General features: G+C 41.8%; 1 protein-coding gene across 1 annotated transcript; it reads right to left on the bottom strand.

Annotated features, from left to right (window-relative positions):
• Window positions 1-618: 618 nt before the first annotated feature.
• Window positions 619-1,980, bottom strand: LOC130463442 (uncharacterized). Its single transcript, XM_056832576.1, has one exon. It carries the CDS (start codon window positions 1,978-1,980, stop codon window positions 619-621), a length of 1,362 nt encoding a protein of 453 aa, XP_056688554.1.
• Window positions 1,981-15,265: the final 13,285 nt, after the last annotated feature.

Raw genomic sequence — 15,265 nt, 5'->3', positions numbered from 1 at the left:
AGGAGCGCAGTGTGGTCCGATTTATATCTCATCAGGTGTTCAACTCTGGCATTTGAAAACATGATCTCCCATGAGTGCGAAGCTAGGAATCGGTCCAGGCGCTCTCTAATTCGCGTTTCTACTGACGTGCCCCTCTCCCACGTGTACCACAGACCCCCATAGCCAAGGTCCTTAAGATTGCAGTCATCTGCTACCTCCCTAAATTTCACCATCTCTCTTCTTTCCCTATTCGACCCTCCCTCCTTCTCCTCGTAACTCATTATTTCATTAAAGTCCCCTCCAAGAATAACAGGTACGTCCGCCTCTCCGCAAAGATACCTAAGGAGACTCCAAGTTCTATGTTTGTCCTCTTCTTTCGGCCACCCATACACTCCCACAAACCTCCATGCTCGCGCCCCATTATAGCTGATGTCGCCACAGATATGGTTTTGCGAGAAAGAGATAATCGTCACCTCCACCTCCTCCCTCCAATACATACAGAGGCCTCCATCTTTACCTCTACTCGACACACCGAAGGCGTTCGAACACCCAAAGCGCTCTTTCAACTGCTCCACCTCGTTCTTTTTCACCATAGTCTCCGACAAAAAGATAATGCCGGGGGCATAGAGAGTGCTCCACTTACGGAGCTGGCGAACTGATCGGGGATTGCCCATACCCCGACAGTTCCAGCATAAAAGATTCATTGGGCGTGGCGGGTTGGTCTGCCCCAACCTCCGCCGGATTAGTGAGAAGTACTTCTGAGAGGGAGCCCTGCTTTGCTCGCTTCCCAAACCCATCATCGTTCTCAATCTCCATGTCTACATTCTCCAGGTTACGTTTCTGCATGCCAGTGGTTGTGTGTCCCACCTGCTGCACTCTCCCCGTGTCCCTTGCTTGTCTCTTCCATGACCTCCCACCTCCTTTCTTCTCCTTGCCTCCAGTCGTCCCCATTACAAAGGACAAGGTAGTGGTTTGGTTTACTTGTTCAAAGGTTCCCGTAGAGTCCTCTTGGGGTATCTCCACCTCATTTGGCTTGTTAGTTCCTGGGGGGATGTTTTCACTCACAGTCAGGGTCAGTAACTTGGCCTTTGTCTTCTCCTCATGCTTCCCCTTCTCGATCCTCCCCTCTAAGAGAGCTTCCACACTAGTGTTGTTCGATGTCTCCTTCTCCACTGTCTCGCCCTTTTCTTTGTCCCCACTGCCTTTCGTCACAAACAACGCCTTCTTGGCCGAGACAATGCTCTCTATTTCCTCCACCTCCTTAGCCCTCCCTTTCCTCGGTGTCGCCTTTAGTCCCGGTCCCCAACCCAGTTTCTTTTTCTTATCCTCCTCCAATACTGCATGGCATTCCCTCTCCGAATGGCCCATTACACCGCACGCGAAACAGAAGTATGGTAGCCTCTCATACACGTACTCCACCTTCACCTCCCTCCCCTTCTTGTCTTTGATTCTCTGCTCCTGTTTTAAGGGCAGCCGAGTGTTAAGCATGATTTTCACCCGGCGGTAACGACCTACCCCCAACGAGTCTTCCTCCAATTTGATCACCTCCCCCATTCCTCCAGCTAATGCCCTTACATAAGCATCCGACCTACAATTGAACGGTAGATTTTTGACCCGAACCCAGAAAGGAGAGTGAGTAATTGTGACCTTCTCAGGCTGTTCGTCTCCGTCCATCTCCTTCAACAGAATCAACATATTGTCAAAGCACCACGGTCTTCCTTCTAGCACCCTCTCCTTGTCTCGCCAGTGGAAAAATTGGAAGGCATACAAATTAGGGCTCAAAACCCTAATCACCATGCCATGAGCAGGACTCCAGACACTCATCATAGTACGCTTAAAATCTTCCACATTATACGATCTCTCCGTTAGCAATCTCCCCACAAGCATTAGGGTTAGTTTCTCATCCTCTTCATCTGCGGTTATGGCTCCTAGGTCAATAATGTCTCCCCCTACGTCCTCTATACTCAGCTTAGAGCAGATTTGTGCAATTTCCTCAGCCATGGCCAAGCGCCGCGATTCGAGTTATCAGGATTGCCGGAAATTTGGCAGATTGGCCGAACTTGCGGTAGGGTTTTTCTATCGTTCTCACGTAGAGAGGAAACCCTTTCTTTCGAGGGAGCTTGATAATTGAATTTTATACCTAACAAAGACAACGGGGCTTCATATGAAAATCGTTGAATAATAAGCTGTACATTCTAAAACAATTCCCAGCTTGAATGTGTAATGAACTAAATAGTAAAGGTTATAATGGGTAGTGCAAGTAGTATTAATGCTAGAAGACAAATTAGGTGGTTAGAGTAGAGAGACTTTAAATAAGGGAACACTAGGTTTAGAAGGCATGTAACCTGTTCAAAGGTCTTAAATTCAACCTAAAAAGTGCCTATAATGAAGTTTGGAACAACAAGTTCTCAGAAACTACCCCAAATGAAAAATAGAGTTGTGTTTGGAAAGCCAGATGCCCTCCAAAGATCCAGTTCTTTCTTTGGCTAATCATTTGGGGTAGGCTCCCAACTGCTTCCCATTTAGCCAGCAGACATGTAATCCCAAGTGGCAATTGTCAATTCTGCCCTCACACTCAGGAAGATATTGAACACATGTTCCTCCACTGCCCTAGAGGTACTGAGTTCTGGAATAACATTGAGTTTACTGACAAATTTAAATATCTGCACAATGATTTTGAAAAATGGATTTTGGAAAATCTAAAATGCAATGATCCCTCTAACCAGGAAATTCCCAACCAAACTGTATTTGCCTTTTGTCTTTGGAGGTTGTGGAATAGAAGAAATCTTTGGGTTTTTCAAAAAGAAAATAAGTCCATTGGTCCTTGGTGTAATCAAACTATATGGTTGGCAAATGAGTTTGAAAACAGAGACAATTCCATCATAAAACAGGGTAAACCAATGCATATAGAAACCCCAATCCTAACCAAGTTTATTGTTAAATGTGATGCTTCCTTCTGTGCTTCTACTCTTCTTGCCTCCTATGCCATTGTCTGCAGAAATGAAGACCATAAGTTTCTTGCTGGAATAGCTGAAACCTTCACTACCATTACAGCTACTGCAGCAGAAGCACAAGCTATCCTAATGGCCACCTCATGGACCATAGCTAAGGATTGGCAGAACACTACAATAATCTCTGATTGCAAAGAAGCAGTTGATAACATCAACAATGACCAAGCACCAGTTTCACTACTCACAAATTTGTATGGCAAATGCAGGGAATTGCTAAAAAGCCAAGAGCACCTATGGTTGAAGTCCAGAAGAAGACAACAGCTCGTGGAGGTGGACTACATAGCAAGAAAAGCCAGGAGCCAGCTGAGTCTGTTGGATCAGTGCATTAACATTGCCCCCCCTTGTCTCTTTGATGATATCTCAGAAAACAATGAAACTAATTTTTTGGAAGCATGTTTGCTTCGTAGTTTTTGGGCCATTTGTGGCTGTAGTATTTCACCCACTAGAGTGAAGAAACATAACAACTAGAATATGCTGTATGATGGTTTGTTAAGCTTTTAATCTAGTTACTCTTTGGTACAAAAAAAAAAAAGGTTTAGAAGGCATGTTGAGAATTTGGTAAAGCTTAGGCTTTGGAGAGTGGTGACCTCAAGTCACTAAACCTAGAGATTGGTGACCTCAAGTCACTACTTTTATCCCCTTTTGTGTTCTTCATCCATCAAGCTAATTAAATATAATTTTGTCATTAATTTTCTGCTCAAAATTATCAGTTTATCACACTTGGTATCAGAGCGGTACAATTCTGAGAGGGGTACCTCATCTGATTTTCTGGGGAAAAAAAAAGATGGTGTTTGCAGGATCTGATCAGAAATCCCAGGAGAAGTGGGATGAGATTTTCCAAAAATGTGATATGGAAGGTCTTTCTCTGATCTTTTCTTTGTTCCGGCAAGAATTGAAGGAAATTGCAGAAAAGTTTACTGAAATTAGAGAAGAGATACTTGAAGAGGAAGAGAAAGAAGCGATTGCTCTGGAGAACCAAGTAGATTCGAAGGTGGTTGAAGCGGAAGTGATGGAACATGAAGATCTGCAGAAAAGTTGATCTGGAGAATATTCTGAAGGAAATAATGCCCTTGGTCCAAGTATGCATTCTATGTTAAGTCTAATAAATGCGGTTCAGTATTAATTAACAAGTTAATAATTCAGTGAGATCAAGTGAGCTGAATGCCTAGCTAGAGGCCGCTTCAGTTCAAGTGGAATTAATGATATTAATCCACAGCTTACTCTTGACTGAACCCGTAGGGTCACACAAATAGTACGTAAACGGATCAAGTATTTAATGGCATTAAATACTCCATCTATGAATATTCGGAACCGACGGATCTTGGTTTCAGTGGGAGCTAAGATCGTCACAGGCAAGAAATGAATACTCCGGAAACGATGATATTGCCGGAAACGGAAATATGGATCGTATCGGAAATATGAATATTATCCAAGTCGTAGATGTTGCCGGAAACGGAAACATGGTACGTATCGGAAAATATTGTTGGAAATGGAAATATTACCAGAATCGGAAATATTGCCGGAAACGGAAATATTGTCAGAATCGGAAATATTACCGGAATCGGAAAATAATTCCGGAAACGGAAATATTAAATATTTGTTCGAAACGGAAATTAATTCCGGAATCGGAAATATTGAATATTGTTCGTATCGGAAATAGATTCCGGAAATGGAATTTTAATCGGAAGCGTATCGTACGAATTAGCATCGGACGAGGCCTGCCGGACGAAGGCCCAGCACGAAGCCAGGCCATCGCCCAGCAAGCACGCACGCCACAGCCCAGCGCGCACAAGGCCACGCATGCGTGGGCCGCGCTGCGTGGGTTGCTGCTCGCATGCGTGGGCAGCCCTTGTGGCTGCCGTGTGTGTGTGAGTTTGAGCTCATGCGAGATTCCTGAATCTGCAAGAGTCAGTGTATGATTAAATGTCTATTCCTATTGGATAAATTGATTAAGTAGAATTCATGTAGAATTCTAATTCCAATTAATTCGCATCCTACTAGGATTACGATTCCTTTTCCATAACTCTATAAATAAAGGCCTAGGGGTCATAATTTATACATAAGTTTCAAAGTATTCAAAAGTGAGTTTTTTGAGAGAAAATTCAAACACCCATCTTGCCCCAAAAGTGCCGAATTTTCTGAGTACCTTAAGGGCGATTCTAGTTGGTCAATCTTAAGGCGGATCCGGACGTGCTGTGGACTTTCTACGGAGGGACGACACTTGGAGTCCTAAAAGACTTGTTCTTGTTCGGTTCGGGCGCAGCTAGGGAAGGCACGCAACAAAGAGTATGCATCTAAACTATGCTAAATGATTATGTGTAAATAATATGTTTCCTGGGTTAATGGTTGTTTCCGCATGATCTATGTAATGTCATATGTATCATAACCTAACAGTGGTATCACGAGCCCCTTATTATTTTCATAATCTAAATTGCATGAACATGGTTAAATATTACAAATTTGCAAGAATTAAAAGGGGTGATTAATTTTCGTAATTGTTAATTAGTTGCAAATTGCGTTTATTTAATTATACGTACGCAGTTTTTCGGCAGTTTCTTCATTACTCATCCGAATTGAGTGATTTTTGTGTCAATTCCGCATGTAAAAGGCATTCTAAAATTTTGACAAAAATAGTGTTTTTCTGCCGAACCCAGAATTCTCAAATTCGAAGCCTAACTATGACTTTTCGAAGGTTTTAGTTTTTCGAATGCAAAATTTCGTAAATTTAAGATGTTAAATTAAATATTTGCGATTCTTGTTGATAAATCTTGAATTTTTGATTGACCTATTGCATATGTTTAACAAGTTTGAATGCCTAGTCTTGTTAATTATGCAATCTAATTTGTAATTATGATTAATTTGTTGAAAATTAGAATAATTTAGAATTAATTTGATTTTCATAATTAATTGTAATTTAATTAGAAACCTATGATTAAAAACCACCATAAAAAATTGTAAATTTACGATAAATTTTAAATTTTTATGACCTAGACTTGAATCCATATCAATCGGAAATCAATTGGATAATAAATTTTCGATTTTTCGCCCTAAAATTATGAAATTAATATTATTTATTAATTTGTCATTAATTTTAAATATAAATTTTAAATTTTATGCGATTCGTTCAAATAACTTGCACGCGCGAAGCAATGGACGCTTCGTGTTACCCTTAAGGGGTGTTGTATAATGCGGGCATGCGACGACGAGCAAGGGAGCTCGTCGCCCGTGCGGCACGAATGCAATGAGCAAGGCCGTAGTGCACGAGCACAAGGCAGCAGCCCTGCCTTGTGTCGTGTGCCACGAGCAATGAACGTATGGGCATGGGCGAGGGGCGAGCCAAGGCAGTCGCGTGTGGGCAGCAAGCGAGCTGCGCCACAGCGCGCGCTGCCTCGCACAACAGCGCGCAGCCTCGTGCGCAGCGAGCGCAAGCTCGCGTGCCACGAGCGCTGCGCCCAGCATCACTCGCGCGCACCAGCGAGCGATCTCGCGCGCCAGCGCGCGATCTCGCGCGCCAGCGAGCGATGCAGCGCCCCAGCGAGCGATGGCTCGCGCGCACCAGCGAGCGATCTCGCGCGCCAGCGCGCGATCTCGCGCGCCAGCGAGCGATGCAGCGCCCCAGCGAGCGATGGCTCGCGCGCACCAGCGAGCGATCTCGCGCACCAGCGAGCGCGGTAACGCGCGCGCGCTGCGAGCGATAGCTCGCGTGCGGTGGGCGCTGTGCGGAGGCTTGCGTATGGGACAGCAGCAGCTATGCAACGAGCGCATGGGCTGCGCGCACATGGCCAGCAATGGCTGTGTGCGTACAGCCCATGGGCGTGCAACGCGTAGGGTGTTTGCGTTACGATTAGATCGTTTTGAATGTTTAATTTGAAAATTTCAGTTCACGTAATTTTTAATTGATTTTAAAATTAATAATTTGAATTAATTTCTTGGATTTTAATTTTGAATATTATAATTATAATAAATGGCATTTATTCTAATTATTTTACTAAAATTAAAATCATAAATTAATTTAAATGTGACTGAAATTAAAATTAAATTTTTGGATTCAATTATAAATTTATATGAGCTTTAAATTTTAATTAAATTTGTATGTTTCCGGTTAGACTAGAAATACAATTTTATGTTTAAAATTAGTAAAGCATATGAATTTATTGGTTTGAGTGGGAGTGCTTTTAGTCATAAACTCTTGATTAGGTCTACAAATCCTTAAGGTTAAAACAACTCGATTAGAATTAATAAGGACTGAATAATTGGTAGATTATTGGTGCCCTTGATTAATTGCTGCAAATGTTTACGTGATGCATAATGTGTTTAACTAACCAGCTATGTGGGCCATTCATGATAATGAATGGGTGAATGGTATATATTGTATATGTACTGTTTTGCAGGTTATGAAGTGACTAGTATGGCCCAAATAGGATAGAAAATATGGTCTGCGTACCATTAATTTGAATGTAATTGGTCTAAAGTACCAAAGTTGTTTTTCAATTCAAATATGGTCTGCGTACCATCAAATAGTTGTAATTAGTTATAACTTATCCTATTTGAAGAAAATGGTGCCTCCCACGGAGATTTTCAAGACGGACTTTGAAGTCAAAGCTTCAAGATGAAGTCGGGCCATACTAGATCACAAATATCTTATGCATGTTTTAAGTTATTTATTGCTTTAAATATGTCTTAAAATGCATGAGATCAAAAGCTTGATTATGTTGCATGATTAAGGATTTTAGTTCACTTAAAATCTAACCAACATAGTAAGAGCCTTAAGTTCCAAACTTAAAAAATTGAGTTAAAAGGTGCCATGCCAAAATATACACTTGCTTGGATATCCTTTACATCAATCTAGTAATAGTTTTCGCTCAGCGAGGTGTTACTTATTGGTCCTAAAGGGGCAAGGTACACAAATAATTGTGAGTACATGTTAGTTTTGGTGAAACTCAACGATATAAGTAAGGAGTCCTTTTATGTCGTGGCAAATTCGATAGGTTTACCTAATAAGTTCTTAGACGTACCTATCAACCAAGAATAGTTTCTAGACTATTAGCAAAAGGCTTTTGCTTACCTAAGATGTTCTAGGATTAAGTCGACAAACTGTGCTTAGTTCTTCAATGATTTTAGGATCTTGGAATCATTTTATTCACACCTGCCGGAACACATAACTTGAATAAAATGCTTAATAAACATTGAATTATGCATGAATGCTAGAATTTAAGTTTATTAAGAGAAACTGTGAATGGTTATTTATTTGTTTATTCTTTTCAATTGTAGTTTTTAATATGGCAAACAACAATTCATTCAACATTCGATCAATTCTCGAAAAGGAGAAGTTGAACGGGAAAAACTTCCTTGACTGGCAAAGGAACTTGCAAATAGTTCTTATGCAGGAAGAAAAGGAGTATGTCCTAGATGAGGCGATGCCCGAAGCTCCAGGCGACGGGATCACTCAGGCAGCCCTCAATCGTTGGATTGATGCCAACAAGGATGTGAAATGTCTAATGCTCGCCACCATGAGTGCGGATCTGCAGAAAACGTTCATCAACTCAGATGCTTTCACAATCATCAGTGAGTTGAAGAACATGTTCCAAGATCTGGCTCGAGTCGAAAGATTCGAGACTCATAGGCAAATTCTTGAGACCAAGCTTAAGAAAGGCGAGCCCGTAAGTCCACATGTTCTCAAAATGATTGGACTCATTGAGAATATGAGTCGGCTGGATCAGCAATTTTCTCAGGAAATGGCTATAGACACCATCCTCCATTCTCTTCATAGCGGGTATGATCAGTTCAAACTGAACTACAGTATGAATAGTCTGGACAAAACGCTCACTGAGCTTCACGGTATGCTGAAGACCGCTGAAAAGACGCTCAAAAGTGATAAGCAGGATGTGCTTATGGTGCGTGGGGGCAAGTTCAAGAAATCTGGAAAGAAGAGGAATGCTAAGAAAGGTGGCAACAAGGCCAGCCCAACTAAGCAAACTGGCGCCAAATCTGCAAAGAGGAAGGTCAGTCAACCCACTTCTGAATCCGAATGCTTCTACTGCAAGAAGAAGGGGCATTGGAAGAGAGATTGCTTGAAGCTAAAGGAAGATCAGAAGAACGGAACAGTCGTTCCATCTTCAGGTATTTTCGTTATAGACTGTATACTTGCTAATTCAACTTCTTGGGTATTAGATACAGGTTGTGGCTCACACTTATGTTCCAATCCACAGGGACTAAGAAGAAGTAGAAAGTTAAGCAAGGGTGAAGTCGACCTACGAGTGGGAAATGGAGCACGGATTGCTGCATTAGCTGTAGGAACATACTATTTGTCGTTGCCCTCCGGGCTAGTTTTGGAACTGGAAGAATGTTTCCATGTTCCAAGTCTTACTAAAAACATCATTTCAGTTTCTTGCTTAGATGCTAAGGGATTTTCCTTTATAATAAAAGACAATAGTTGTTCGTTTTATTTTAAAGAGATGTTTTATGGATCTGCTAGATTAGTCAATGGACTTTATTTATTAGATCACGACAAACAAGTATATAACATAAATACCAAAAAGGCCAAAAAGGATGATTCAGATCTCACCTATCTGTGGCATTGTCGATTAGGCCATATAAACTTGAAACGCTTAGAAAGACTTCAAAGGGAAGGAATTCTAGAACCATTTGACTTAGAGGATTATGGTAAATGCGAATCATGTTTACTTGGCAAAATGACAAAGCAACCTTTCTCTAAAGTTGGAGAAAGAGCAAATGAACTATTGGGTTTAATCCATACAGATGTATGTGGACCAATGAGTACAAATGCTAGAGGTGGTTTCAGCTACTTTATCACTTTCACTGATGACTTCAGTAGGTATGGTTATGTCTACCTAATGAAGCATAAGTCTGAATCCTTTGACAAATTCAAGGAATTTCAGAGTGAAGTAGAGAATCAATTAGGCAAGAAGATCAAGGCACTGCGGTCTGATAGAGGCGGTGAATATCTGAGCTATGAATTTGATGACCATCTGAAAGAATGTGGAATTCTATCAGAATTGACTCCTCCTGGAACACCACAATGGAACGGTGTGTCAGAACGGAGGAACAGAACCTTGCTAGACATGGTCAGGTCAATGATGGGTCAGGCCGAACTTCCATTAGAATTTTGGGGACATGCACTAAATACAGCTACACTCACTATAAACAGAGCTCCGTCTAAAGCTGTCGAAAAGACTCCATACGAATTATGGTTTGGAAAGCCTCCAAATGTGTCTTTTCTTAAGATTTGGGGATGTGAAGTATACGTCAAACGATTAATTTCAGACAAACTTCATCCAAAATCTGACAAATGTATCCTTGTGGGCTATCCAAAGGAAACAAAGGGGTATTACTTCTACAATACATCTGAGAACAAAGTGTTTGTTGCTCGAGATGGTGTCTTTTTGGAGAAAGATCACATTTCCAAAATGACAAGTGGGAGAAAAGTAGACCTCGAAGAAATTCGAGTCGAACAACAAACTCTAGAGAATGCTCAAGATGACATTCAGGATGAAACTCAGAGATCTTTAGAAGAATCTGGTGAGAATCATGGTCAATCTAGAAATGTTACCCCGCGTAGATCGCAAAGATATAGATCTCAACCGGAAAGGTACTTAGGTATTTTGACGAACGAGAGCTATGACGTTCTATTACTTGAAAGTGATGAACCTGCGACTTACAAGCAAGCTATGACGAGCCCTAGCTCCAAGCAATGGCAAGAAGCCATGCAATCTGAATTAGACTCCATGTCTGAAAACCAAGTATGGGATTTGGTCGATTTGCCAGATGGCTACCAAGCCATTGGAAGCAAATGGGTTTTCAAACTGAAAAAGGACAAGGATGGGAAACTTGAAGTTTTCAAAGCTAGATTGGTTGCGAAAGGTTACAGGCAAGTCCACGGTGTGGATTACGATGAAACCTTTTCACCAGTTGCAATGCTAAAGTCTATTCGAATAATGTTAGCAATCGCTGCATATTACGATTACGAAATATGGCAGATGGATGTCAAAACTGCTTTCTTAAACGGCGTTTTAACAGAAACTGTGTTTATGACACAGCCTGAAGGTTTTGAGGATCCAAAGAATGCTAAAAAGGTATGCAAGCTAAAGAAGTCAATCTACGGATTGAAGCAGGCATCCAGGAGCTGGAATATACGTTTTGATGAAGCAGTCAGTGACTTTGGTTTCATCAAGAACGCGGACGAATCTTGTGTATACAAGAAGGTCAGTGGGAGCAAAATTGCTTTCCTAGTATTATATGTCGACGACATATTGCTTATCGGAAATGACATTCCTATGTTGAACTCTGTCAAGATTTGGCTTGGGAAATGTTTTTCGATGAAGGATCTAGGAGAAGCACAGTACATATTGGGCATCAAGATTTACAGAGATAGATCTAAAAAGATGATTGGACTTAGTCAAAGCACTTATATCAATAAGGTGCTTGATAGGTTCAAGATGGCGGACTCCAAGCGAGGCTACCTACCCATGTCTCATGGAATGACTCTAAGCAAGACTCAGTGCCCAAAAACACTTGATGAGCGTAGACGAATGAATGGGATTCCATATGCATCATTGATTGGTTCAATAATGTATGCTATGATATGTACACGCCCGGATGTTGCGTACGCACTCAGTGCTACGAGCAGATACCAGTCAGACCCAGGAGAGGCGCATTGGACTGCTGCCAAGAATATTCTGAAGTACCTGAAAAGGCACAAAGATGACTTCCTGGTCTATGGTGGAGATGATGAATTAATTGTTAAAGGCTATACGGACGCAAGTTTCCAAACCGACAAAGATGATTTCAGATCACAGTCTGGGTTTGTCTTCTGCCTCAACGGAGGAGCAGTAAGCTGGAAAAGTGCTAAGCAAAGCACCATTGCGGATTCTACAACTGAAGCGGAGTACATTGCTGCACATGAAGCAGCAAAGGAAGCTATATGGCTAAGGAAGTTCATAGGAGAACTTGGTGTAGTCCCCTCCATTAAAGGACCAATAGCCCTGTATTGTGATAATAACGGAGCTATTGCACAGGCAAAAGAGCCTAGACACCACCAGAGAGTCAAGCATGTACTTCGTAGATTTCACCTTCTACGAGAGTTCGTTGAAAGAAAAGAAGTCGAGATAAGCAAAATTGGAACTGATGACAACATATCAGATCCATTAACTAAACCTCTGCCGCAAGCGAAGCACAACTCGCACACTGCAGCTATGGGAATCAAGCATATTGGAGAATGGCTTTGATGTCTCTGTTTAATGTTTTAAAGTTTTAGAGTTTAAATCTTTGTAAAACATTATTGGTTAATCATTCACAATAAATGAAAGGAATTCATTTTTCCATTTAATTTGTGGTTTATTAAATGATGAGTCCCTTCAACTTGACGATATATTCAAGATAGACTGTCAGGACCAGTCCTGTGACTAAGAAATGTCTATCAAGTGAACTTAAATGTCAAAGGTTGAAAATGGTCCCTAGTCGGAGTTTTCTATAAAATTGGACGCATAGAAAACGTTAGACGATTAGAATGCAAGATGACTAGTAGTTCTGTTTCTTGAACTATGTGGACATGGCAATGTCATAATCATTTGCATAGATACTTACTTTGGGAAGACTAGTATCGGACAAGACCTATGAAACTTTACTGTAAGAGATGAAAGTCTGTCATAAGTAAATTTCATTAAATTATTAGACACTAAATCCTCAATACCTGAGTGATTTGAGATTACTTGTTTGAGAACTGGTTGCTTTGACGTTGACCAACCGTCGCACCGTAAAAGGAGGCTATAAAGGCAACGCTCAGGTAATCACCTATCAAACGAAGTCTAATCTCAAGATCGCAAGATTGGGATTGTCCTCCCATAAATCGGGATGAGATGCTTAAAAGTTGTACAAGGCCACTCGGAGAGCTAGAAACTGTGAAATGCATGGCCGTGCTCGGATGAATCATAGGCTATGATTATCTGTTTATTTGATCAGTTGAACTCTGAAACCGAGGAACACCTCTGGACATAATAAGGATGACAACTCTTACCTTATGTTCAAGAGCAAGCATCGAGCGACAAAGGAATTAGGAAATGCACACTTGTCCCTAAGGACAAGTGGGAGACTGAAGGAAATAATGCCCTTGGTCCAAGTATGCATTCTATGTTAAGTCTAATAAATGCGGTTCAGTATTAATTAACAAGTTAATAATTCAGTGAGATCAAGTGAGCTGAATGCCTAGCTAGAGGCCGCTTCAGTTCAAGTGGAATTAATGATATTAATCCACAGCTTACTCTTGACTGAACCCGTAGGGTCACACAAATAGTACGTAAACGGATCAAGTATTTAATGGCATTAAATACTCCATCTATGAATATTCGGAACCGACGGATCTTGGTTTCAGTGGGAGCTAAGATCGTCACAGGCAAGAAATGAATACTCCGGAAACGATGATATTGCCGGAAACGGAAATATGGATCGTATCGGAAATATGAATATTATCCAAGTCGTAGATGTTGCCGGAAACGGAAACATGGTACGTATCGGAAAATATTGTTGGAAATGGAAATATTACCAGAATCGGAAATATTGCCGGAAACGGAAATATTGTCAGAATCGGAAATATTACCGGAATCGGAAAATAATTCCGGAAACGGAAATATTAAATATTTGTTCGAAACGGAAATTAATTCCGGAATCGGAAATATTGAATATTGTTCGTATCGGAAATAGATTCCGGAAATGGAATTTTAATCGGAAGCGTATCGTACGAATTAGCATCGGACGAGGCCTGCCGGACGAAGGCCCAGCACGAAGCCAGGCCATCGCCCAGCAAGCACGCACGCCACAGCCCAGCGCGCACAAGGCCACGCATGCGTGGGCCGCGCTGCGTGGGCTGCTGCTCGCATGCGTGGGCAGCCCTTGTGGCTGCCGTGTGTGTGTGAGTTTGAGCTCATGCGAGATTCCTGAATCTGCAAGAGTCAGTGTATGATTAAATGTCTATTCCTATTGGATAAATTGATTAAGTAGAATTCATGTAGAATTCTAATTCCAATTAATTCGCATCCTACTAGGATTACGATTCCTTTTCCATAACTCTATAAATAAAGGCCTAGGGGTCATAATTTATACATAAGTTTCAAAGTATTCAAAAGTGAGTTTTTTGAGAGAAAATTCAAACACCCATCTTGCCCCAAAAGTGCCGAATTTTCTGAGTACCTTAAGGGCGATTCTAGTTGGTCAATCTTAAGGCGGATCCGGACGTGCTGTGGACTTTCTACGGAGGGACGACACTTGGAGTCCTAAAAGACTTGTTCTTGTTCGGTTCGGGCGCAGCTAGGGAAGGCACGCAACAAAGAGTATGCATCTAAACTATGCTAAATGATTATGTGTAAATAATATGTTTCCTGGGTTAATGGTTGTTTCCGCATGATCTATGTAATGTCATATGTATCATAACCTAACATATTCACCCTTCATCGCCGGCGAAAATCCGGTGGCACCAAATGGTGTAGGGTGTGGAAAAGGCGCCTCAGGCCGTGAGTCCCATTTTTTTCCACGTGGTCGCCCTGGCGAACGTAGGCGAGGCTTCACCGTCAAGGATTCGGGTGACAGGATGAGCGGAGGTCAGGGACTAGAAGGAATTGCTAGTGGCGTGGTTGATGTTCTCATAGGTGAAGGGAAGGAGTGGTTATTTGCGAGGGGACGTGACGGAGGTTGCGGATCCGGTGGTGGCCGTGGTTCCTTTAACGGTAAGTGCAATTTCGGTGGTGGAACCACCACTTGCGGTGGCCTGGAGAGGGAAGGAGAGAGATTCGCGAAGGGAGGATCAGGAGCTAGTGGTTCTATGTGGGGGGCCGGGTTACTCCGCGGGTGGCTGCTATGCACTACTGTTCTGGTGTCGCCGGAGGTATGACTGGAGGCAAAAGATAGTGCATCAATGGAGATTTCCTCAATATTCCAAAAAGAGTGGTGTGTGGGAGAAGCTTTGCTGAGTTGCTCATTGGCTTAGGGAAGAAGACAAGTTTAGAAGATGCTGTTAGTAGGGGTAATATGGTAAATGGGCTTATTGTTGACCAAAACAGATTATATGAGGACAAGGGAGTTGGTGGTGGGACCATGATTGCTGCTCATTGCTCACCACTCATCATTGGGGAAGATTTCAGAGAAATTTAAAGAAAATGGTGAGTTGGAGCTAGGTAACATCAGATTTGTGATGCAAAATCTTTTCATATTAAGGCCAAACATGAATGTGTTGGATTGGCCCATGTTAGCAATTGTCAATTTAAAGC

The sequence above is a fragment of the Spinacia oleracea genome, chromosome 6 (assembly GCF_020520425.1).
Source record: "Spinacia oleracea cultivar Varoflay chromosome 6, BTI_SOV_V1, whole genome shotgun sequence".
Lineage (NCBI taxonomy): Eukaryota > Viridiplantae > Streptophyta > Magnoliopsida > Caryophyllales > Amaranthaceae > Spinacia > Spinacia oleracea.
The sequence above is the reverse complement of the archived record's forward strand: the minus strand, read 5'-3'. Positions and strand labels throughout refer to the sequence as shown.